The sequence below is a fragment of the Lynx rufus genome, unplaced genomic scaffold (genome assembly GCF_022079265.1).
Source record: "Lynx rufus isolate CCGP_SWC_20201006 ecotype Redwood Valley unplaced genomic scaffold, mLynRuf1.p SCAF_22, whole genome shotgun sequence".
Lineage (NCBI taxonomy): Eukaryota > Metazoa > Chordata > Mammalia > Carnivora > Felidae > Lynx > Lynx rufus.
Window position 1 is genome coordinate 10,821,719 of NW_025814837.1, and position 23,804 is coordinate 10,845,522.

The window sequence follows — 23,804 nt, forward strand, 5'->3', positions numbered from 1 at the left end:
GGAGGGGCTTCATAATGATATGAGGTAATCTGGGGACAAATGTGCAGGAGGGATACTGTTTCTTATTCGTAATCAGTGTCACTCTGCCCCAGGCCAATACGATTCTTGACAAAATATTAATTCCTTATACATTAGTTAAGGGACTATATAGTTAGAGTGAAGAGACATGCTCTTTCACTCTCCAAGTTTGACAAAATACTGCAGAGCAAAAACATATTTAAAAAAGTCAAGTAAGTGAAATGTAAGGTGTGTTAGACATTAAAACTTGCTTATGTCTGCTGGCCAGATGTAGCTGGCAAAGTTTGGAGGGGAGGAGGAAGGGAGAAGACGGGAAACTTTCACAGTTGAAAAAAATTATAAATACATGGCTGTATTCCAAACAAGACATTTTACCCAAAATGTAAATTTGTGAGTTCTCTTGAAGACTTGGCAGTTCTGGTGACCCCGAGTCCATGTTCCCAAAGGCCACCAATTGGCTAGAAGTGAAAAAGTGGCATTCCCAGTACCCTCTGCCGATGCCGGTGACCTGGGAAGCTTGCCATTTGTGTCTCAGATAGGAAGGGTGTCAGCTGCCATTTGTTATGACACTTGTACTATTCCTTCCTCCCTCCCTCCCTGTCTTTCTTTCTTTCTTTCTTCCTTTCTTCCTTTCTTCCTTTCTTCCTTCCTTCTTTCTTTTTAAATATGGAATGCTTCACGCATTTGAGTGTCATCCTTTCACAGGGACCATGCTCATCCTCTGTATCGTCCCAATTTTAGTACATGTGTCGCGGAAGCAAGCCCTGTACTATCATTTTTTGAAGGTAGATTTAGGAAGAGAAAGGAGTCATATTGTCTGTATTCTTATCTTTCTCAAAAGCAGAATAATTAAAAAGGGCTGTTTTTTTCATCCAACCTGGCATATTTATTTTGATTTCTTTTCTGGCCCCTGCAGGCATTGAAATCTGTGGCTCTCTGCACTACATGAGTTTCAATGTCAAATGAATTACATTGTCATTTGGCATAAAATAGAATTTACTTGTTCATTGTGTTCATTGTTTATTGTTTCCTCTCCTCTCCCTGCATTGGAGTGTAAGCTCCACCAAGGAAGGGATCTTTGTGCCTAGAACAGTGCATAGCACATAGAGGGAACTCAATAAATGGTTTTTGAAGACATGTATTGAGCACCTACCATGTGCAAGCATTCCAGAATATTCTTTTTTTAATGTTTTTGTTTGAGAGAGAGAGAGACCACGAACAGCAGAGGGGCACAGAGAGAACGAGACATAGAATCTGAAACAGGATCCAGGCTCTGAGCCGTCAGCACAGAGCCCCATGTGGGGCTCAAACTCACGAACTGTGAGATCATGACCTGAGCCAAAGTCGGACGTTTAACCAACTAAGCCACCCAGGCACCCTCAGAGTTTTCTTTTCACAGATATTATCTCATTGAAAATATTAACAATATGTGTACAATTTAGGCATTACTATTCCTATTTACTAATAAGAAAACTGACGCTGACAGAGGTTAGCAGACTTAATCAAGCTCAGACTGGTAGGTTTTCATAGAGCCAAGATTTAAATGCAAGTCTGACCAATGGTTGCACCCTGAACATTTCTCCTCAAGTGGCCTTCCATATCTATAATACAATGGAAAAAATGTTTATAACCTCTTCATCCTAAAAGAGAATTATAGGAAACTATGAATCTATGTTGCTTATTCATGACATTCTACAATGTAAATTTCTTTTTTTTTTAAATTTTTAAAAATCTTTATTTATTTTTGAGAGAGAAAGAGAGACAGATCATGAGCAGGGGAAGCGGGGGAAGAGAGAGGGAGACACAGAATCTGAAGCAGGCTCCAGGTTGAGCTGTCAGCGCAGAGCCCAACACGGGGCTCGAACTGAAGAACCACAAGATCACAACCGGAGCTGAAGTCAGAGGCTTAACTGACTGAGCCACCCAGGCACCCCTACAATGTAAATTTCAATCTTCAGCTGGTAAATGTCTATGAGAAGGAGGATACAAAACATAGACTTTCTTACATCAGAACAATCCTCTCCACACCAGAATCTATGGAGCAAATAGACTAATTGTTACCATTTGGAGTTGTCCTAGTTATCTGTATACTGCTAATAATCAAGTTTGCATCTCCAGACTGGATGTCCCCTGAATTCCACATCCATATTTCTTACTATTTCCAGCTTTATGGCTCACAGAAATATCAAACTCAGTATCCTCAGAGGCAAATTATTTAATGCCTTCACAAACTAGCATTTTGCTGCCGTCCTTCTCTTTATTACTAACAGTATCATCCACTCTTCGTCCCAACATAGATCAAACCCAGAATTCTGCAATTATCTGAGCATACGAAGAATAGAAAATTAATGCACTCCCGGAGGAGACAGATTTATAAATCAAGTAATTGCAACACTTTGGTCAGATACCAAATAACAGAGGCACATGTCAGAGCCTGTATGCACGGAAGACTTGGAAAAGCTTTTCTTTAGGCGGGGAAGCTAGGGAAGGATCTGTGCGCAACATCAAAGGAGGCATTCTAGTGGAAGTGGAAGTAGGGATTCCCAAAACAGAGCCCCAACCAAACAGCCAAAAGCAAAACAAAACGAGCAAAAAACAAGAAAACTGGAGTTCCAAGAAACACACTTGGAAAGCCACAATTACGGAGGATGGATTAGACAGCTCATAGAGCTGGATGGAAGACCAATGAAGACGGTCCAGATGAGAGATGAGGAGTCAAATACAGCAATTAACCTGGAGACCGATGGATGTGAAGCAGAGATGATGTCGAGGATGATTCCCTGGTTCCTTTCTTGAGTAAGTGGGAAGATCATGAAACCATTAACTACAAGGAAGAGAAACACAAAGGAGTTGCTTTTGTTTTTGTTTTGTTTGTTTTTATGGAAAGACAATGGCTTTGGTTTGAGACATTTGAAACTTGAGGTATTTGTCAGATTTCCAGGAAGGCTTGTTCTGTCTCAAAGTCAGAAAGGACATACTTGACACTCCCCAGTCCCACCTCCCACCCTTTATTACTTCATATCCAAGTAATCCATCCCCCCAAATTAGAAGTTTATTTATGGCAGGGACCACCTTTTAAATTAACTTCCTGCCTAAGTAGCTAGTGGTATAAATTTTTTTGGTATGAATATTCAAAGGGTCTTGTTTTTCCTCTGCTCAGCAAGGACCAGCTAGGCATTACCCCCTTACAGCTCTTTCCTTCTCTCCCTTCAAGGACCCCTTCATCCCTACTCTAGACTCTAGGATTTGTTATGAAAATCATGCTAGCCAGCAATATGCTAGTGAGGATTGCTATTGAATGAAGTAAAATGAGTGTGAGAAAGAAAGACACGAATTCTATTTCAATAAATTTGTTATAAGAAAAAAGAAAAAGAAGAGATGAGAAAAAAAAGAAGTGCTCAGAGAAGAGGAGGTGGCTTATTTTAATTTATGTGGTGATAGTTGTTGAGAAATAGAAAGAAGGAAAGAGTTACATCCAAATGTTCAGGAAGCAGCAACAAACTGAATACAGGACATTAAGAAGGAAGAAAAGGTTTGAAAGGTAGTTGCGGCATATTAAGATGACCTTTTGAAGAGGCTAGCACACACTGGAAGTACTTGAACAGGTTCGTGTTTGACGGGACTGTGTTTCCCAGAAGGCCCCCTCGGCTGAGACTGTAAATCGTGGGGGCGGCTAGGAATTCTAGCACAGTCACTGGCCAGGCAAATGTCAGGGGAATGACGGCACTTGTTTTCGGTTTTGCTCTTCAGTTTTATTGAGGTTTAATTGACAAATAAAATTTATATGCACAAAGTGTACAATGTGATGGTTTACTACACATATACTTCATGACATGATTATCAGAATCAGATTAATTAAGAAATCCATCAATTCAGAGTTACCTTTTTTTGGTTTGTGTGTGTGTGTGTGTGTGTGTGGTGAGAACACTTTAAGGTCTACCCTCTTAGCAAATTGCAAGTACAAAATACAATGTTATTAACTATAGTCACCAGGCTATACATTAGATCTCCAAGCTTATTCATTTTATAACCGAAGGCTTGAACCCTTTAAATAGCATCCCCCCCTCTCCTCTACCTCTTAGCCCCTGATAATGACACTTCAATCTTCAGCAGGATAGCTATTGATACCTATAGCTTGCTCTATCTATCTCTCATCTATCTATCTATCTATCTATCCACCTCTATATCTATCCATCCAATATTTATTGGCTGGCTTCCCCCAAACTGATTAGATGAAAAATCCAACCATCAATTCCTGCTATTACTGTCTCTGGAGCAAGCTCCATAGAATTGTCTGAATGGAATACAGCTTCATTGCGAGCCAATGATTGTAATTAGGAATTCTGGGACTTGTTATCAATTTGAGTCTCATGTTTATGACCACTGTTTGTCAATGTTGTTCATACGCTTCCTGCAACTGGAAATTACACAAATTTCTCACTGCATATTTTCAATTGTTTTGAAGGATCACAGCCTCTTTATGGAATGCCTTCTCGGATGCCCTGGTGTAAATTTCAGGTTTGCTTATAGCCACCATTTTACATGCACTTATCTCAAAGTAATGTCATCATTTGTTAATAATTAGTCTATGGGTTACAGGTAGTTGGATAGCTTATATACATATTTGTTCAACAACTGTTTACTAAGGGCCTGCACTGTGACAGGCACAACGATAACCACTGAAAGTGGAGACCAATATAAGACCTCATGAAAAAGAGAGAGAGAGAGAGAGAGCAAGCACAAGTGAGGGAGAGACAGAGAGAGGGAGGGAGACACAGAATCTGAACCAAGCTCCAGATTCTGAGCCATCAGCACAGAGCCCAGTGCAAGGCTTGAACCCACAAACTGTGAGATCATGACCTGAACTGAAGTTGGACACAAACGACTAATCCACCCAGGTGCACCAAAAATGACATTCTAATAGAGAGAGATAGACCAAGAAAGTAAAATCAGTAAAATATGAGAGACAGATAGTAGGATGGAGTAGCTCACAGGAGACCAAAGCTCCCACCAAGACCAAAAAGAAAAGCCAGATGAAATATAAAATTGATCTGTTTTGAGAGATCAGAAGTTGTAGAATCAACAAGAGCTAGCAAAGCTAATATTCCAGAGGGGAGAGCACCAGGGAAAAGTGAGTGTATCCTCTGTAAGATAACTTCATCTTTTTCCCCCAGGGAGCCTTTCAAGATACCGGACACTGGCTTGCTTCTAAGAACCTAGGCTCAGCCAAAGCATAAGGCCATTGTGTGGGAAGAGAGAAACAGGGAGCAAAATTTTAGTCATTGCACAGGGCTAGAGTGGCCGTCACTTGAGGGATTTCATATACCTCTGGTTTTCCCTTCAAGACATTTGTTGAGTTCTAAACCTTCATAGGGTAGGAAGCTAACAAACTAAGGCAAAACCCTCTGATAAACAGAAAGCCGTTTCCACAGTCTTGTAGTGCAAGAGACAAAGACCTGCCAGGGGAAGGAGCCACAGTAAACCCACCAGGCTCTTAGCTGGAATCCAGAGAAAGTCACTGGCAGTTTGAAATTTTAACTACGGTGCACAAGGAAGGCCTCAAAGAGAAGGAGACACAAGGGTCAAGGCTGAAGGAGGTGAGAGCAAGCAGTGTGGCCATCTAGGGGAGGATCATTGCATACAGAAGGGACAGCCCAAGGAGGAGTGTGCCCAGCATGTTTGTGGGACAGCTGAGAGCTCCATGTGGATGGCAGCACAGCGTGTGAGGGGTAAGTAAGAATTGGAGTCTGGGAGTCGCGGTGGAATGCGTAAGGCCCTGTGGACCACAGGACCGACTCTGGATTTGGTCTAAATGAGATGAGGCGCCTCCAAGGGTTTTGTTTTGTTTATCTTTTAATTTTTGGAATCATTCTAGAGGAGTTTGGGTAGAGAAATGTCATGATCTGACTTATTTTTTACCAAGGACATTATAGATGCTGGGTTGAAAACAGATTGAAGTGAGGCATGTCGGAAACAGAAAGACCAATGAGGAGGTTTTTTGAATAACCCAGCGGGGAGACAGCAGTGATCTGGGCCAAGATGGATATGGTGGGAAGGACGGATTCTGGGTGTATTTTAAAGGTAGAGTTCATAAGATTTACTGACAGATTGTATTTAGAGTAGAAGAGAAAAAGAGGAAGTCTGCAATAGGTTTTGACGAGAACAATTGGAAGAATGGAGTTGCCATTAATTGAAAGGGAAAAGAATGCGGGGTGGGTATCATTAATGGGGAAAATCAGGAATGCACAACTGGAAAGATTAACTTTGCAATGCTTTCTACACGTCTAAGCTAGAGAGTTGGAGCCTGGAATTCAAGGGAAATGTGTGGGATACTCCTTTTGGTTTGCCAGTCATTAACATGGAGATGGTGTTTTTAATTTTTTTTTTCCAACGTTTATTTATTTTTGGGACAGAGAGAGACAGAGCATGAACGGGGGAGGGGCAGAGAGAGAGGGAGACACAGAATCGGAAGCAGGCTCCAGGCTCCGAACCATCAGCCCAGAGCCCGACGCGGGGCTCGAACTCACGGACCGCGAGATCGTGACCTGGCTGAAGTCGGACGCTTAACCGACTGCGCCACCCAGGCGCCCCTGGAGATGGTGTTTTAAGTTAGAAGTCTAGGTGAGATCAACAAGGGAGTGGGTGGGGATAGAACCAGAAGAAAGGTCCAACCACTGAGTTCTGGGGCACTTGACTAGTTAAACGTGCTGGAGAGGAAGAGGAATCAGTGAGGTGGAGAAGGAAAAACAGAAACCAAGTGAAGAATGTGTTTCAAGGACTGCGTGCAAGCTCTCTGCAATTAAGATAAAAACATGAAGCTGAAAAATGGATAGAATAGTAATATGGAAGTCTCTGCAACCTTTGTAAAAACACACTTGGGGGCGCCTGGGTGGCTCAGTTGGTTAAGTGTCCGACTCCTGATTTTGGCTCAGGTCATGATCTCACATCCTGGGATCAAGCCCCATTTGCTGATGGTGGGGAACCTGCTTGGGATCCTCTCTCTCTCTTTCTCTCTCTCATCCCCTCCCCTGCTTGTGCTCTCGCTCTCAAAAATAAATAAATAAAAACAAACCTTTAAAAATATTTAAAAAAGAAACACCACCACATTTGGTGAAGCAGTAGGCAAGAAAACCTGATTAGAAAGGGTTCAAGCGATAACAAAGAAAGAAATCAAAGACAGTAAATATAAAACATCTTTTCCTAGATTTTTTTTTTTGTAAAGGAAAACAGAAAAATGGGGTGTGATAGCTGGACAAAGAGATAGGGCTTAGAAAGGTAGAGGTTTCTGGTGTTTTTTGTTGTTGCTGTTTTTGTTTTATTTTAAGTTTAGTTTATATAGCACTAAGGAGGATAGTGATGGATTAAATTGATAACATAGGAGACAAGGAGCAGAATTGCTGGACCAATGTCCTTCAGTAGGTGGGAAGAGACAGGAATGAATCCACAAAGGGAGAAGTTGAACTTCACTGCGAACAGAGGCAGTTCTTCCGTAGCACAGAAGAAAAGGCCATGTAGATGGTACAGAGGCAAGGCAGGTGGTGCGCATGGAGAAGCTTGTAGAAGTTCATGAGAGTTTCTTTCACCTGCAAAATGGAAAACTAGGTCAGAATGGAAAGTAAGAACCAAGGGGGGCTGTACATGAGGTTTGAGCAGAGAAAAGGAGGTTATGAAAAAATTGCCAAGGAAAATGAGGCAGTGGGTGGACCAGACAGATAGGGTAAGGCTGTGGGCAGTGTTAACTCCTGCTTAAAGCACTGACCATGGCCTTGAAGTGAAACTCCTGAAGTTGGGTATGAGTCCAGAGTTAGCCACGTTCAACTATGAGTGTGCAGCAGCTGGGAAGCTGGAGAGTTAGATTTAATTGGGGAGTCACTTTGACAAGGGATAATCAGCTTCTACTTTTGTCAGCTCAACAGGTGTAGGAGTATGTTTTATGATTTTAATGTGTGCTTCCCTAATTTTTAAAAATATACTTCGCAGGCTTTGAGATTCCTCTGTTGTAAAGTACCTGGGCATACTCTGGCCATTTTTTCCTATTGAAGTTTCTGTCATGTTCCCATTGATGTGTAGGCATTCCTTGCATGTTCTAGATTATTCCCGTGTCTGTTTTAGTCATAGCTGATGTCTTTCCCAATCTATCATCAGCCTCTTAATTTTATTCACGATGTCCTTTGCTGAATAGAAAGCGTGACTTTTAATCTAATCAAATATATCTTATTTTATTATTATTACTATATGATATATGCTTTTTAGGTATCATTTCAAAAATCTTTCTCCACCTGTGGATCATGTAGATATTCTCCTATATTGTCTTCTGTGGACTTTATGTCTTTGTCACTACAGGAAAGTTTAACCCATCTGGAGGCCACTTTGTATGTGGTGCTAAGTAGGGAATCAGTTTTGTTTTTCTCCCATAATGATTCAGTTTTCCTAATGCCACCACTAATTAATTTCTCCTCTTCTCAGTGGTTTGTGCTGTTCACATTTTTATCAGATATACAGTTCCCGCTTATGCACTGGTCTCTTTCTGAGTTCTAAGTTAAAATCTATTAGCACATTTGTCTGTTTTTGAGCAAAAAACACACTAGAAATCCTTGGCAGGCCCATCTCACATTTTAGCAACTACACTAATACATGTCCATCATGTATGAGATCAGATTAGGAACGCTCATCCTGCTAAATTTGACCCAAGGCATCACTTTAAATAGCTCAATAAATATTAAAAACAGAGAAAGAATGACAAAGAATTACTTACCAAAAAAATGCTCAGGTATCACTCATTTATTCATTCATTTACTCACACATTCAGCAAATACTTATTAGGTGTCTACTGTGGGCCAGGATTCATGATGGGTAGAGCTGGAGTTGGAAGGCTGAGCCAGAAAAAGCAAGTCTCTGAAGTCAGGAAACTGTACAGTCTTCAATAAGAAACAAATATTAAGCAAATAATGATTCCAACAAATTTAACTTTGTGACAAGTGCCCTAAATAAGAGGCAGCTGTTTAATGAGGAAGACTTGACTTGATAGGATTTTACCTGGAAGAGGAGAAAATAAAAGGTGATATCTGCAGGCTGGACAGGATTGGTAACCAAGCTAGAGAGATGGAAGGAAGTTCCAGGTAGAGGAAAGAGCTTGTACAAAGCACCTATGGTAGAAAGGGCCTGAGTGCAAAGGTCTGAAAAAAATGCAGATGTGTTTGTGTGTGTCAATATTTAGGAGTCAAAGCAGTAGGAGCTAGCCAACGAGAATGCGTGGGTGGAGTCTGCAAGGGAAGAAGAAAAAAGTATCCTCTAGGCTAGGTTATCTCACAGAACTGTGCATTTCTTGTCTTAACAGAAGGGTAACATTTCATAATCTATGAACAAACTTAACACACAATTTTCATACTGGTGATTTTTAAAATCACCAATCCTTGTAGAATGCTGTTTACGTACCATTTTGAACTTAACTCGATATTAACCTTTTCTTTTACAAAGGAGTCAGCAGGATGTAAATTTCAGATAGAGAGTGATTCTTGTCCTACCCAGTTATTTTATTTTTCCTTAGGGGTTTCCCTTGAGCATGTGGCTTGTCTTGTTCACCACAGCATTCCCAATGCTGAGAACAATGCCTGGGACATAGTAGGTTCTCAGTAAATACTTGTCATATGAGTCAATTATTAAAGCAAACAAATGAAAATTTTGTAGTTTTACGTTTTTGTAAATTTGTTCATAGCACTCCTGGCACTCCATATATCAATGGCAGAGGTCACAAACCATCTCTAGTCATGTTCAACACAATTGCCTCAAAACTCTTTTATTGGCTTGTTTTTATTGAGGGTGTGTTAAGTCAAAAGTACGGTAATAAGAATTGATTTATAGTTTATTTCACACTCTATCCCTTACTAAGTTCAAAAATATACTTTGAAATGTCATGGAAATTGAGTTTGGTTAGTACATTATGCTTTATTGAGGCCAATTTTGAAAGGAGAACTTCCAAGAAACATGGACAGCATTAGAAAAATAAAAATTTTATTTATTGGAAAATGAACAGCATTCAAAAATGTTCTACCAGAAAAGGATTCTTTTAAAGAAAAAATTGTCTAAATTTTCAGAAAAGATACGACTAGCACGGACGGTGGCATCCCATATTAGTGTTGCATGGTCAATCCCTTTGTGTCAGACAAGGTGTGAGGGTCATGTTGAAGGGAAGGGGGGTTGAAGGATTTTGGTGTGGTGAGTGACTTAACCCTGGGGTTCTGCCCCAGGCCAGGAGCTGAGGTGGGTACTAGAAAAACAGGAAGTAGAGAGCTGGGGTGGGGATGAGGCGGGGTGGGGGTATGAATGGCTTGTAGACATACAGCAGGAGGGGGGATGCCCAAACTAACCAACACTTAGGAAGCACTTAGAATATGCGAGGTCTTATTCTGTATGCCTTTCATACATCATGCCATTTAATTTTGCAACAACTCTGAGAGGTAAATGCTCTGTGTTCATTTTGTTGTGGCTATGAGAGGCTTGCCTCTGTACATGCACCTCTAAAGTAACTAGGTGATGTCCTTTAGTTTTTCTTTTCCCTGTAAGTCTGTGCTTCCTTTGCTTTTCGGTTCCATTCTGTGCCCTACACCATGCCGAGACAGATTTGCCCTGAGGATCTCCTGTGCCCATGGACCCTCCTCCCCAGGATCCAGCGGCGGGAGGATTGGCAGAAATCATGTCGGGAAGAGCTGTCTCCATGTACACCTCAGTGAGTAACTGGGCCTTCTGGTCGCCATTAATATGTTTACTTTCCGGTTTCTGAAATTAGGAAACTGGGAAGCCAGGCTGCATAGATGTGCCCCTGTGGACCTGGGGTTGCTGTTCATTCCTCTCCTTAAGGACCACTCTGATTCTGATTTTCTGTGTGTAAATAAACATTCATTTCTAGCTGGCCTTTTAAAAAAAAATCAGCCACCAGGAGTCTAAGTAGTTCAATTTTAGAAGTGCAGGTTAACCATAGACCGCACCCAGTGTTAACTTTAATGATCTCACTTAACTGTGCGCGAGTGTTGAGGCCTGAGAGGTTCCTTGAACCATCCAAGACTTAAAGGAAGTTGCTCCTGACTTCTGGTCTGGTGCACTATTTACTATAGCACATTGGAAAACCAGTTCAAGTCAGCAGAGTCGTCTTCACAGGCAAAAGACAAGCCATTTTTTTAAATGTGTATTTTTTATTTGTTTGTGTATTTATTTTGAGAGAGACAGTGTTGGGGGGGCAGAGAGAAAGGGAGAGAGAAAATCCCCAAGAGTCTCCATACTGGCACTGCCAGCTGTGGGGCCAGTGGTGGGTTTGAACCCACAAACCTTGAGATCATGATCTGAGCCGAAACCGAGTTGGACACTTAAACAACTGAGCCACCCAGGCGCCCCATAAGTATTTTTTAATGTTTATTTATTTTGAGAGAGAGAGAGAATGAGAGAGAGAAACAGTGCAAGCAGGGGAGGGACAGAGAGAGAGGGAGAGAGAGAGAAAAAAATCCCAAGCAGCCTCCCCACTGCCTGTGCAGAGACAGAAGCAGAGTTCAAATTCAGAACCCCGTGAGATGATGACCTGAGCCAAAAGCAAGCGTTGGATGCCTAACCAACTGAGCCATCCAGGCACCCCAAAAGACATTCTTAAAAAAATTCTCCTACACCCATTTCATTGTCTCTTCAAATTTATACCTGTTATTTCAAAACTGTATTCTAGAGGAATCCACTTCAGTGACCCTGTGGCCTAATCTAAACACACTGAATGAATTAGGCTGCTTCTTTCGGGTAAGTCCCTTATATTTCATTCTTTGTTTTAACAAAAGTCACAATACACCCCCTCCCATCACCATTTTAATAGCCTCAATTAGGTACTTCTGCGAAAGATGAAAATAAATATCTAAGATTAATTCTTTTCAGATTGCTCTTCCACCCTTTTCTGGAATGAGGGAAGAAAACGTAAGCTACCCTTAGGGCATTAGGGGTTAAAGGGCAAGACAAGAGTTTGGAAATGTCCTATTGTCAAAGACTATGATGATAGCCTGAGTAGATTTCTAGAACCTGAAACTAGCTTGCTTCTCCGTCCTCTGGAAGGCTTCATGCTAGAGATCATGATGTCACTAATAGGATGAGGTGTGTTTATGAAATCATTGCTGGAAAAACACGAGGGTTAAAAAGTAGGGAAACAGAAGCATGTCAGCTATAGTCTCATGATGATGACCCAGGCTTATTTTACTAGCAAAGGTTCAATGACAAATTCTGTGGATATGGAAATAACAGAACAACTCATTATGTGTCACTCATGAACGAAACAGAGCATGGGACTAATGCATAGACTGTAAACCGTGTAGTGTTTGACATCGCTTTTGAGTTTAACTATATGGTCAGTATTATAATAATTTTGGCTCTGTGTATAATGGTATAGGATGGTACATGTTCTCAGGAACTGAAATGCTGTCAGTGACGTGGTTGGCTTTTCAAACAGGTTTCTCCAAACACCCCAGAGGAGACAAACCAAATGAATTGGGACAGACAAGTTTCTCCTTTGTGGAGGGACTTCCTGGGTTTAAGTCTGCAGTTGAAAAGAGGTGCAGGAAGGAGTCAGAATGCCCTGTCCTTGTTTTCTGGAGAGCTGCAAGCATACTGCTTTTATATTTTAATTTTCCAGGTTGAGGCCTGCCATAATTCACCTAGTTTAAGTACGATGCAAGCCAAACATAAATTGCATCCCATTCTTTTTCTTGTCTTACTGCAAACTCTGGTTTCAGTGGTAGGAAAGGAAGAGAGACATCTCCAGTAGATGTCCAGGAGTCCGCTTTAGGAGATCAGTTATAAGAAGGTCGGTGGATGGCTTTAATTTGGGACAAGGGAGGGTCTTGGAGAACAGCAGGAGCTCACATTTAGTCAGCATCTAGGGCCTCAAGAGATCCGTTTTCTGTGTAACTTACCCTTGATTTTGTTATTATTATTATTATTCTGTAAACTGGATTCCCTTAATTAATTAATTAATTAATCAATTAACGTCTTTAACTTCTGGTAATTTTGTTGCATCACTGCCATATTGGGTATGGAATTTCTAAAAACAAAAATAAGACCCCCCAAGAAAGGTGTGCCACAGATGAAAACCCTGTCTGAACGGCACTTGGATGTCTGCAGTAAATTTACTCCAGCAGAGGCCACCGAATCAACTCTCGGTACGACTTGGGCAGCCGTTCGCATAAAATCCGGGGCTCCAGCTCTTCTGGTGTCTGCGGGTCTGAGACTGACTTCCCAACAGCTGGCGGAGCAGGCAGCGCGCGGGGCGGAGTCGGGGCGCGGGAGCGCGCCCAGGTCCGCGCCCCCTTCCCGCGGCCCGGCGCGCCCGGGGAGTGAGTCTTTGTACAGTCAGGGCTTCTGCTGGGCAGGGCCAGCTGCTAATCCTCCAGGCGGCCACCGGCGCGGGGGGGGGGCGCATGGGGCATATAGGTGGCGTCCGCTGCTGAGAAACACCTAGCGCAGGTAAAAGGGTGGCGGCGAGAGGGAGTTCCCACCTGTTGCGCTCTTAAAGAAATGAAGACTTAAGAAAATCCCAAGGAGGAGCCGATCGGTGTCTTTCGGACGCGCCTGGAGCCCCACCCTGGGCCAGAGGAAAAGCCCCTTGGGTGCGAGGCAGGCGCTTCACCCAAAGCCAGAAAAGAAAGCGCCTCTCCCCGCGCGCCACCTCCTCCTGTGCCTCGCACTCCTCCTGCGCGGCGGGCCCTGCCTGACTCTCGCCGCGGCCTTTGGCCCCGCCGAGCCCGCTCGCCCCGGCCTCCCGGTGCAGCGCGGGTGACCTGTCCCCGAGTACTCCCATGGCGTCAGACCGCCCCACTCGCTCCCGGAGCGGAGCCCTCTGCCGGCAACTGCTGCTGACCCTCACGGTGAGTGGCCGCTCGGCTGCCGGCTCCCGCGAGGGGGCTCCTCCCGATGGGGGAAAGCTGGAAGCAGCGGTGCGTGGGGGTGGCGGGCAAAGCGGGGGTTAATGGGGCGCCGGCTGGTTGAACAAATGGAGCTGTTGGAATAGGGGAAGGTTGCCAGAAAGAGGCTGGCGACCTGGGCGCCTCGATCCCCAAGGGGAGGAGTAGTGTTGGCGGTAGATGTACTCAGCGCAGGCAGAGAGAGACGCAGGCGTGAGCTGCAAACGCCTTTCCAAAACCGTGGCCTCTGGGTACGAGCGGGGAGCGCTGCTCCTCCCGGTCTCTGCAATTCCCCGGGAAGGTACGGTCCACTTCTGCCCCGGTGCTCGGTTCCGGCCCCGGCTGGGGCGAGCGCTGGGCGGACCGGACGGAAAGTGCGCGCCCTTGGGTCACAGAGTGCGCTCCTTTGCGGGGGTTGCTCTGAGTCTCTCTGAGCGTGTGTGTGTTGGGGGAGGGGGTGGGGGCAATCGGGAGAGAGAGTAGGGGAGTGGTCTCGACCCTCTGCACCCGGAAACGGTAGATGGGCGGGCCTTAGGAGACCCTTTGTATAGTTCCCATTGCGTGTCTCCGAGTGCGGTTGCCAGCCCCTTAGTCTTTAGGGAAATATTCGTCCGGATCTCTTTCCCCAGAGGCATCTGGATTCCTCTGCTCTAACTTCTTTCCCACTTTAAAGAACTGTAGCAACGACCCCACCCAGCTAACCCTGGGAGCGAAAGGGGGTGGCCTTATTTGGGGAGGGACAGTACCCCTCCCAGGCAGAAAAGACTGGGATCACATGCGGGGGGGGGGCGAGGGGGATGGGTGGCAGATGCTTCAGGAATTTAGTGCGAGTGGACAGCCCCTGGGAGACTTTGGGATCGGAGGTTTCCCAGATTGGGTTCCTAAATCCTCTACAAGGAGAAAAATTAAACAGACCAGGTGCCAAAGAGTACTCAACTCGGTAGTGTCGTTTCACGTTGAGCCCCAGGCATTGGAGCTCAAGTCCTCTGAAGGACAAGGGGACAAACCTGGAGAACAGACAGCAGGAAGATTTCTTCTGGGAGTGCTGGAACTGGGGGGCTGAAATTTTCGGATAATTTCGCTTCTCAGTCGCTCTTAGCTTGCAGTGAATTCCTTAAAATTTTAGGTCGTGAAATTGTAGTTGTACTATCATTCTATGTCTTTCCCTAGGAATTCTATGGACTTTAAAACCCTTAATTAAATTCCCAGGGCACATTAGTATCATAGAAAGGGCCAGGTGCACAGCAGTTAATATTTTACTGTTGAGAAAACCAAGAATGGAATAAATAACGGTTGCAAAATATGTAGTTGATGACAAAGAAGTACTTTCGGTTAGATCCCTAATAAAGTTGCCACTTTTTAAACCACTGGCCATTTTCTTTGAAGGAAAAAGGGTGATTAAGCATGGATGATAATAGGCCTGGGCAATAAATAGCGTTGCTTTACATATGCTTACACGCAAGTCTTTCTCTGTGTGATCTCAGATCCTTTCTACAAGAACGTCGATAAACTGAATAAATTAAAGGTGAATAATCCTCATTCCTTGGCTTTTCTTAGTTTCAAAGCTGGATAGGCCAGAAGTGGGGTAGACAGGAAAAAAAGTGCTGGCTCTGACGCACCCCTCATCCTGCTGCATTCTAGCTGGAAGGCCTCGTCTGATGCTCATATGCATGTATCTGTACAAAGTCCTGCCTGCTTCAGATGGCTCTTGTGGTGGTGAGCCTCAAGTGTGATAGATGTGCAAAGAGCATCTGAGTGGAAGATATTATTAAATAAGAAGGAGTAATTCCTCTTCACTGGGGGAACGCCCTTTACATTTCCTCCTGTTCTTGTACCCAACTAATCCTTCACCATTCTAAACATCAGCTTCTCTCCACTTCCTAATATTGCCTCACCTTGCACACGTCTTAATCACTCGAACGCTGGTTTCTACCTAAACACCTAACGAGGCTGCTTTATCTCTGAGGTCATAAGGGATCCCCACTGCTAAATATAAACCATTCCTTATACAATTCCACCTTGTAGATTGTGTCTTTATTGAAATTCACTCCTTTTTTCTTTTGACCTTCCTGACCACTCATAATCATGCTCCCTATTACAGGTCCTGTCTGTGAAATACACAGGTGTCTACTTGTACTAAATTTATTTTGTTAGTTGGGATGTCTTCATTGAACAGTAAGTCTTTATATCTCCCTAGTATGATGTATGACACAGCATTTATTATCTTCTCAGACAATGTTGCTTTTATTCTCGTGTCATGTATTTCAGTGAATGACACTGCTATACACCTTATTGCTCAGGTAGGAAGTCTGGAAGCTGTTTTTCCTTCTTCACTGTTCCCCTGCCCAAATCCATCATTAACTCCCGTTAAGTCTATCTTCAGAAATATCTTATGGATATCTCTGCTTCTCTCCAACACTCCTGCTATTACTTTTTGCTATTATAAATAATGTCACGGTGAATAAACTTGTGTGCATATGTCACTTCATGTATTGGCAGGTATGTGCATAGAATAGATTACCAGAAATGGGATGGCCAGACAAAAGTATAGATGACTGTATTCTTTTGGTATATATTACCAGCTCCTTCTCACCCCCATAAAGGTTGTATATTCACTAGACAGAAAGAAATTTTATGATGGATAGCATATCCCACCATTGAGGATATATATATATACCATATATATATATATAGTATATATATATATGGTATATATATGGTATATATATATGGTATATATATATATATAGAATTGTATATATATATATATAGAAGTCTGACGCTTAACCGACTGAGCCACCCAGGCGCCCCTACTTAAGACTTTTTAAATCAGCTTGTCTAGTTCCAGAAAAACATACTGTTAAGGTTTATATTGGGATCATGAAATTTATAATTTAACTTAGTGAAAATTGAAATATTTATGTTGATTTTTTTCTATCTAAAATAATATCTTTCTTTTTGTGTGAGTCTACTTTTGTGTCTTTCAGAAATGTTTTCAGATTTTTCTCCAATAGACTTTATATCTTTCTTGTTAAGTTTACTCCTTGGCATTCTAACTTTTTATTGCTTTTGAAAATAATTTCTTGGGGCGCCTGGGTGGCTCAGTCGGTTGAGCATCCGACTTCAGCTCAGGTCACAATCTCGAAGTTTGTGGGTTCGAGCCCGCATCAGGTTATGTGCTGACAGCTCAGGGCCTGGAGCCTGCCTCAGATTCTGTGTCTCCTCTCTGTGTTCCTCCCCTGCTCATGCTCTTTCTTTCTCTCAAAAATAAATAAAGATAAAAAAAAATTTTTTTATAAATGTATCCATCATTTATAGTTTGGGCATGGTGGGTTTTTTTGTTTTGTTTTGTTTGTTTTTTTCTCCTTCCTGAATGACCTAGCTGCCATTATTGGAAATGAAAATCATTTCCCTGATCCATTCTCCACACTGCTCAGACTCACCTTATTCTAATAGGAAGCTGCTTATGTAATTTATCTGCTTGAAACAAACATTTGGTTTCTTATTATCTTTAGGAAAAAAAAGATCTACATATGTTGTTAACACTGTTCAGAATCTATCCCAAACCTACTTCTGTGAATCCAGTTTAAACTTTGTCCCTCTTGTAGCATCAGCCTTTCGAGATTTTGTTTTCAGATCTGTGTCATCTCTGGGTTTCACATAGGCTTGTTTCTGTGTTTGGGACATATAAGCTCTGCCTCCTCTTGACATGGCTCATGTACAGCCACTCTTTAGGTGACCTCACCTGGCTTTCACACAAGGCCATCGTATAGCAACTGTACCTCCCTAGCAGAGCATTTATCCTACTTTACTGAAATTATGACTATGTCTTACCCTTGAACTGAATGTTTCACGAGGATCATGTTTACTGCTCTGTGTCTGGTACATAGAAGACATTTGGTAAATATTGGTTAAATGCATGAATGAATGGATGAATACTGTTCCCTAAAGTATTATCTTAATCTAGCCGTATCTCATCTTCTCTGCTGTTTTTACTTTAGTCCAAGTCACCATCCTCCCTCTCTTGGATTTCTACTGGAACCTCCCAACTGGTGTCCTTGTTTCCACTCTTGCTGCTCTACAGTCTGTTCTCACAGGGCCACCAGAATGAGTCTATGTAAATGCTCGCCACCTGACGCTACTCCACAACTGCTTCTTCTTCTTCTTCTTTTTTTAATTTTCTAAAATGTTTGTTAGCTTTTGAGAGATTGAGAGAGTGTGAGCGCCGGAAAGGCAGAGAGAGAGGGAGACACAGAATCCGAAGCAGGCTTGAGGGTCTGAGCTGTCAGCACAGAGCCCGACGCTGGGCTCGAACTCATGAACCGCGTGATCATGAGCTGAGCCGAAGTCAGACACTTAACCAACTGAGCCACCCAGGCGCCCCTCTCCACAGTTTCTATACCTATGGGTGCTTCTCTTTGCACTCAGAATAAAGTCGAGAAGTTTTAGACTTCTACTTTGAGACTCTATGTGATCTACCCATGATTGTCACTTCAATGCCTATGGTATCGCTCTTCCCTCACTGTGCTATACTACCATGACCACCATTTTGTTCCTCTCGTACACCAGGCAAAATCCTTTCCCAGGGTTTTGTTCTGTTTTTTTCTCCACCTGGAAGACTCTTCCCCAGTTGATGAACTGGTTTGCTTCCTCATTTCATTCAGGCTTCTGGTCTTCCCTTTGTCACCTTTTCTCTCTGCTTTATTTTTCTCACAACATTTATCTCTTGGCATTATGCGACCTTTTTGCATTGTGACTTTGGCATTATATGACCTTTGTGTATTTATTTTTTTGTCTCTCATTATAAGATAATCTCCATGGGGTCAAAGACTTTGCCTTGTTCATTGCTGAACACTGCCTACCACCTAGTAAGCAATCTGTAAAGGTTGGTTGAATGAATAAGTAGAAGCATGCTTTCAACCACCCTGAGCTGGACTCTTCACTTTCTCATTCCACTCCTGTTCTCTCTAGAGGATGTGGCCAGTGAACATTCTTCTCATCTTTTAATTTCCAATCCATCCCTAATTTCCAAATGAAATGTAATCCCAGCCTTGCCTAATCCTTCCTATATAATTTGAGTTGGATAATTAAATATGTCTTGGCATATGTAGTGGAAATAAAAATGTGTATTAGAAATAAACATTTTAATCCAGATTTTGATTATTTTCATTTATGTTTCTAGCCTTTGTAAATTTTTTTTTTCAACGTTTATTTATTTTTGGGACAGAGAGAGACAGAGCATGAACGGGGAGGGGCAGAGAGAGAGGGAGACACAGAATCGGAAACAGGCTCCAGGCTCTGAGCCATCAGCCCAGAGCCCGACGCGGGGCTCGAACTCACGGACCGCGAGATCGTGACCTGGCTGAAGTCGGACGCTCAACCGACTGCGCCACCCAGGCGCCCCAATGTTTCTAGCCTTTGTAAATACAGTGTCAATGCTTGTCAGCAGTCTTGCTTTTGTCAAAAGCTTTCCAAATTGTAGAAAAAATTGTGAATCTTTCAGAAGTGTGTGTTATGAAGTTTTAGAACAGAATTAAATTTCAGTGGGTTCAAATATATATTGTATTGGAAATGGTTACCACAAATCACTAACTCATTTCAAAAATGTTAAGTGATATATTTTGTAAAATGACCTTAATGGTCATTTATGAGAAGATGTGCCTTCAACATAAATACGTATTTCAAAGTTACGTGCTTGTTTGTGTGAGGTCATAGATAAATCATCTCCACATTGCTCCATGGAAATGAGTTGATGCTTCTCTTTAAAGCATTGGGTTTTCAGGGGCTCCTGGGTGGCTCAGTCGGCTAAGTGTCCGACTTTGGCCCAGGTCATGATCTCGCAGTTCGTGGATTCAAGCCCCGCTTTGGACTCTGTGCTGACATCTCGGAACCTGGAGCCTGCTTCTGATTCTGTGTCTCCCTCTCTCTCTGCCCCTCCTCTACTCGCGCTCTGTTTGTCTCTCTCTCTCTCAAAAATAAATAAACATTAAAAAAATTTTAAAGCATTGGGTTTTTGTTTAGGATATTATTGATTTGATATCGTAGCTCATGTGCAATTGACAATTAACTGAAATACTTTGCTGGCTCTGTAATTTTTTTTTCTCTCTTTCCTAATCACATACCTGTGCTGCCTTCCTAAGTTTTTAGTGCTCACATTGGTTGCCATTAATTCCTCGATTACTCACTAAATTAATCAGTGAAGTTACTATTAACTCCTTTTGCAGAATAGGAAAAAAAGCCCGAGAGGGTACGGAATTATTAGACTTTACATGCTTTGTGAAGGAGGGAGCTATGACTCTTGGTCTATTGTTTTATTCTTCTCCTCCATACAATTTTGTTCTGAATTTACTGCAGTGTATGTTTTTAAATTTTATTTTGCAAGTTGTATAAACTAATTTATAATTATACCAATTTATAATTTATATAAACTATGTACACATTAAAAGGATCTTTCTTTAACGTGTAATATTGATTTGGTATTTTAGATCTTAACATTTGCCTGTGATGCCTGCAAAAAAGTCACGCTACATGTTCCCTCCAAACTAGATGCTGGAAAATTTGTTGGTAGAGGTAAGAAACTGCAAAAAAAGTGAATAAATCCTAATTTGGTACGATCTTGTAAAATTAGTGTAATTTTTAGAAGGGTAACTGTATTGGAATTAATGGTTAAAATGATATTTTATCATCTGTAATACATATGTACATATGGTGTCATTCCAATAAGAGATATTGTCCTTTCTTGACAAACATGATGATATGCGTAGATAAAAAGGTTTAGTTTGAGTAATAATTATTAACATTTATCCTAGATGAAAGGTATGGCATATGTTATAATATACTTTTGTGAAATTGAGAAATAGCATTGGAACTGTTTCTTGAGTTTAAAGGTATTGTTTTTGGATTTTAATCCTCAAATGTTTTGGCATCTTACTGATACTTATTTCCACATATTGTTTTTTGTCAATTAATTTTTTTCACATAACTCAAATGTGCAAGGAAGGAGGAGACCAGTGAGAACACAGAATATCATGACTCTTTAACAATAGATGCAAAGAGTTAAGAAATATTTTAATCTAATAGCTGCCGACTAATTCTCTAGATTCTGTTTAAGTTCAGTTCTCTCATGTGTTACTCTATAGCTAATTTCAGTTAATAAAGAAAAACTTTTTTGTGTGTTGGTTTACATATTCAAACATTAGAACTCACATGCCCTTATTTCAGGACAAATGTCTCTTTTTTAGAAGGATATGAAGTAGGTATTAGAAGTGATATCTGTGTTTATGCACAACTTAATTCACCATATGGTTTCATATGTACTTTTAAAAATGCAACATTTACAAGTGTCAGTGTAATTAATTTTAAGTTTTTGGCTTCCCGCCCCCAAAAGCATAGATTACTGTTAAACCTATGTATTATTTTGTTTTACCTTACAAATGATTGTTCTGTATATTTTCCACAGTTAACCTGAAGGAGTGCTTTCAATCTGCAAGTCTAATTCATTCAAGTGATCCTGACTTCCAAATTTTAGAAGATGGTTCAGTCTATACGACAAATGCTATTCTTTTGTCCTCAGAGGAGAGGAAATTTACCATATTACTTTCCAACACTGACAACCAAGAGGAAGAGAAAATACTTGTCCTTTTACAGCATCAAACAAAGGTATACCAAACTATAAACATGCAGCATAATGAATTGGTTTCTGCAGGTGTAACATTACCAGGGAAGATGTGGAATCAGAAACAATGTGGGATGGTTTTGCTTGATGAAAAATGAAAACCATCATACAACTTAACAGTGTTCAAGTGGCGGAAACGGGTTTTGCCATATCAGTTATTCCAGGTTATAATTACTTTTTATTTGGGACATAAAAGGAGAAATTGGGCTACTGCAGCATGAGAAGTTGAAATCAGACACAGAGAAGCCTATCTTGATCTTTCTTGTAGAGTCGATTTCCAAAACAAGTTTTAAAACTCTGTTTCTGGAGGTCTTATGTATCTTAGCATAATTTGTAGTCTTAAAAAGTAGATGACTGTTTTAGGTTGAGGTTCAGACCTCATACGAACTTATTGTATTATGACACCAAAGATCCAAATGACTTCTGTTCAGCCACTGGCCATTATTCACTGCAGCGGTTTGAGAGTTATCACCACTGTTCTCTCCTCCTTCTGACACAGATCTCTCTGTTGGTCCCTGGCTCTTCCTAGTTGCTGGTGAGTGGAAGGTACATATGCTAGATTTAGGAGATCACTCACTTCATTCATTTTCCTTTGCATCTCTCTCCTCCCATCGTTTTGCATGGCAATATGGCAACGGTAACGTAGTCAATTTTATTTTTGTCTTCGTAATTTTGTTTCTAGGCTTCCCGTTCCATCTCTCTTTCTTCCATATTCTCACCAAGTTATTTCCTCAAGAAGATTGATGTGATAACAGTTAGGACCATGATTTCTTTGTTATCTTTTGGCTGTGTTGACATTTAGTTTGGTTTTCAAGCACTATCATGGGCTTACACCTTCCCAGCTCCCCATGAAAGGAGATGTGTCAGAGTTCCAATGTTTGAGAGTATATTATTCATTGGCTTTATTATTTTTTTCCTGTCTTCTAAATGTAGGTACTGAAGAAGAGGCATTCTAGAGAGAAAGTTCTAAGACGTGCCAAGAGAAGATGGGCTCCTATTCCTTGTTCAATGCAAGAGAATTCCTTGGGTCCTTTCCCACTTTTTCTTCAACAGGTACAATTTACTTTCCTTTCACTGTGAAAGTCTATGGCTTCCATTTTTTTTTAATTTGGCTAATGAGTATGCAGTTATTTCGAAAACAGTTGCATATGAATATATGCGTGAATGAGGATGTGTATTGTATGTTTCAATTTATGGGTATAAATATATATCTTTACACCGTCATGCATTTTTTTGCAGTTTTAGTCATGCAAAGCCTTTTTATGAAATTGTGAAACTCATCTAGCACTCTCAAACACATGGTTCCTTAATGAATTTTCATGTTAGTAAGGGTATCACAGAGTGTAGTCTAGAAACCCCACAACATCTTCCATTAAAGAAGATAAAATTACTGACAAGAAGACAGATGCCACGAAGGGGAAAAGACACATACATCCTCCTTGTTAATTGTTTATCCCCAAGTCCACTACTTAGATCAGACTATATCCACGTTTTCTGTCTCTTTATAACTTTTTATATCCCACCAACAAATTTAATGCAGCTGAAAGAAGAACATATTAAAGTCGAGAAAGAAATCATTTAAAAATAATTATGTTAGTCATCCTGATATACAGTCAAGATCTTACTAAGAGTATCAAAACAACTTGGGAAAAAATTTGCTTTTTGGATCAAGTACCAGAATATCATACTTGCCAGGATATTACATCATTCCTCTTCTCACCCATTCCTGCCACTCTTTCTCTTCAGCTCCTATAATAAAAAAGATGTTGACAAATAATGAAAACTAATTAAGGAAAGCATTTTCCGTGTTTTTGCCCTGCTCACAGTAACTTTAAACCTAGAGTCTCAAATCCTGTGTTGCATATAATAACAATTCACGCTTAAAAAATTGACAAAAGGGTAATTTTTCATGCTCAGAATACTTTGTTTTCTCAGACAGTTACAGTCTTAAATGTTTGGTCCACATAGGTACCATTTAGCCTTTAAAGTAGTCCTCAGGCTTTCTGGAAATCTAAGATACTGCTGTATTTTTCTTCTCATGCCTTGCTCTTGTAATTTCTGTTATTAGGTTTCCTTATTCTGTTACCTGTTTTTTATTTGTACATGATAATGAATTAAAGAGGGCAATTACTTATTGCAATAAAAATGGCAACATGATTGCATGAATGTATAGATGAAAGTTTTGCTGA

At 41.4% G+C, this 23,804-nt stretch overlaps 1 protein-coding gene and 1 pseudogene across 2 annotated transcripts in view; one reads left to right on the forward strand and one right to left on the reverse strand.

Annotated features, from left to right (window-relative positions):
- Positions 1 to 678: 678 nt before the first annotated feature.
- On the reverse strand, positions 679 to 779 carry LOC124517664 (uncharacterized; annotated as a pseudogene).
- Positions 780 to 13,835: 13,056 nt separating this feature from the next.
- Positions 13,836 to 23,804, forward strand: part of DSC2 (desmocollin 2) — a 34,013-nt gene continuing 24,044 nt past the window's right edge. For both annotated transcript variants that reach the window (XM_047087038.1, XM_047087039.1), the window contains exons 1-4: positions 13,836 to 13,904; positions 20,426 to 20,510; positions 21,400 to 21,599; positions 22,549 to 22,668. In XM_047087038.1, the coding sequence (XP_046942994.1) occupies positions 13,836 to 13,904; positions 20,426 to 20,510; positions 21,400 to 21,599; positions 22,549 to 22,668 (474 nt within the window). The remainder of the gene's footprint in view (positions 13,905 to 20,425; positions 20,511 to 21,399; positions 21,600 to 22,548; positions 22,669 to 23,804) is intronic.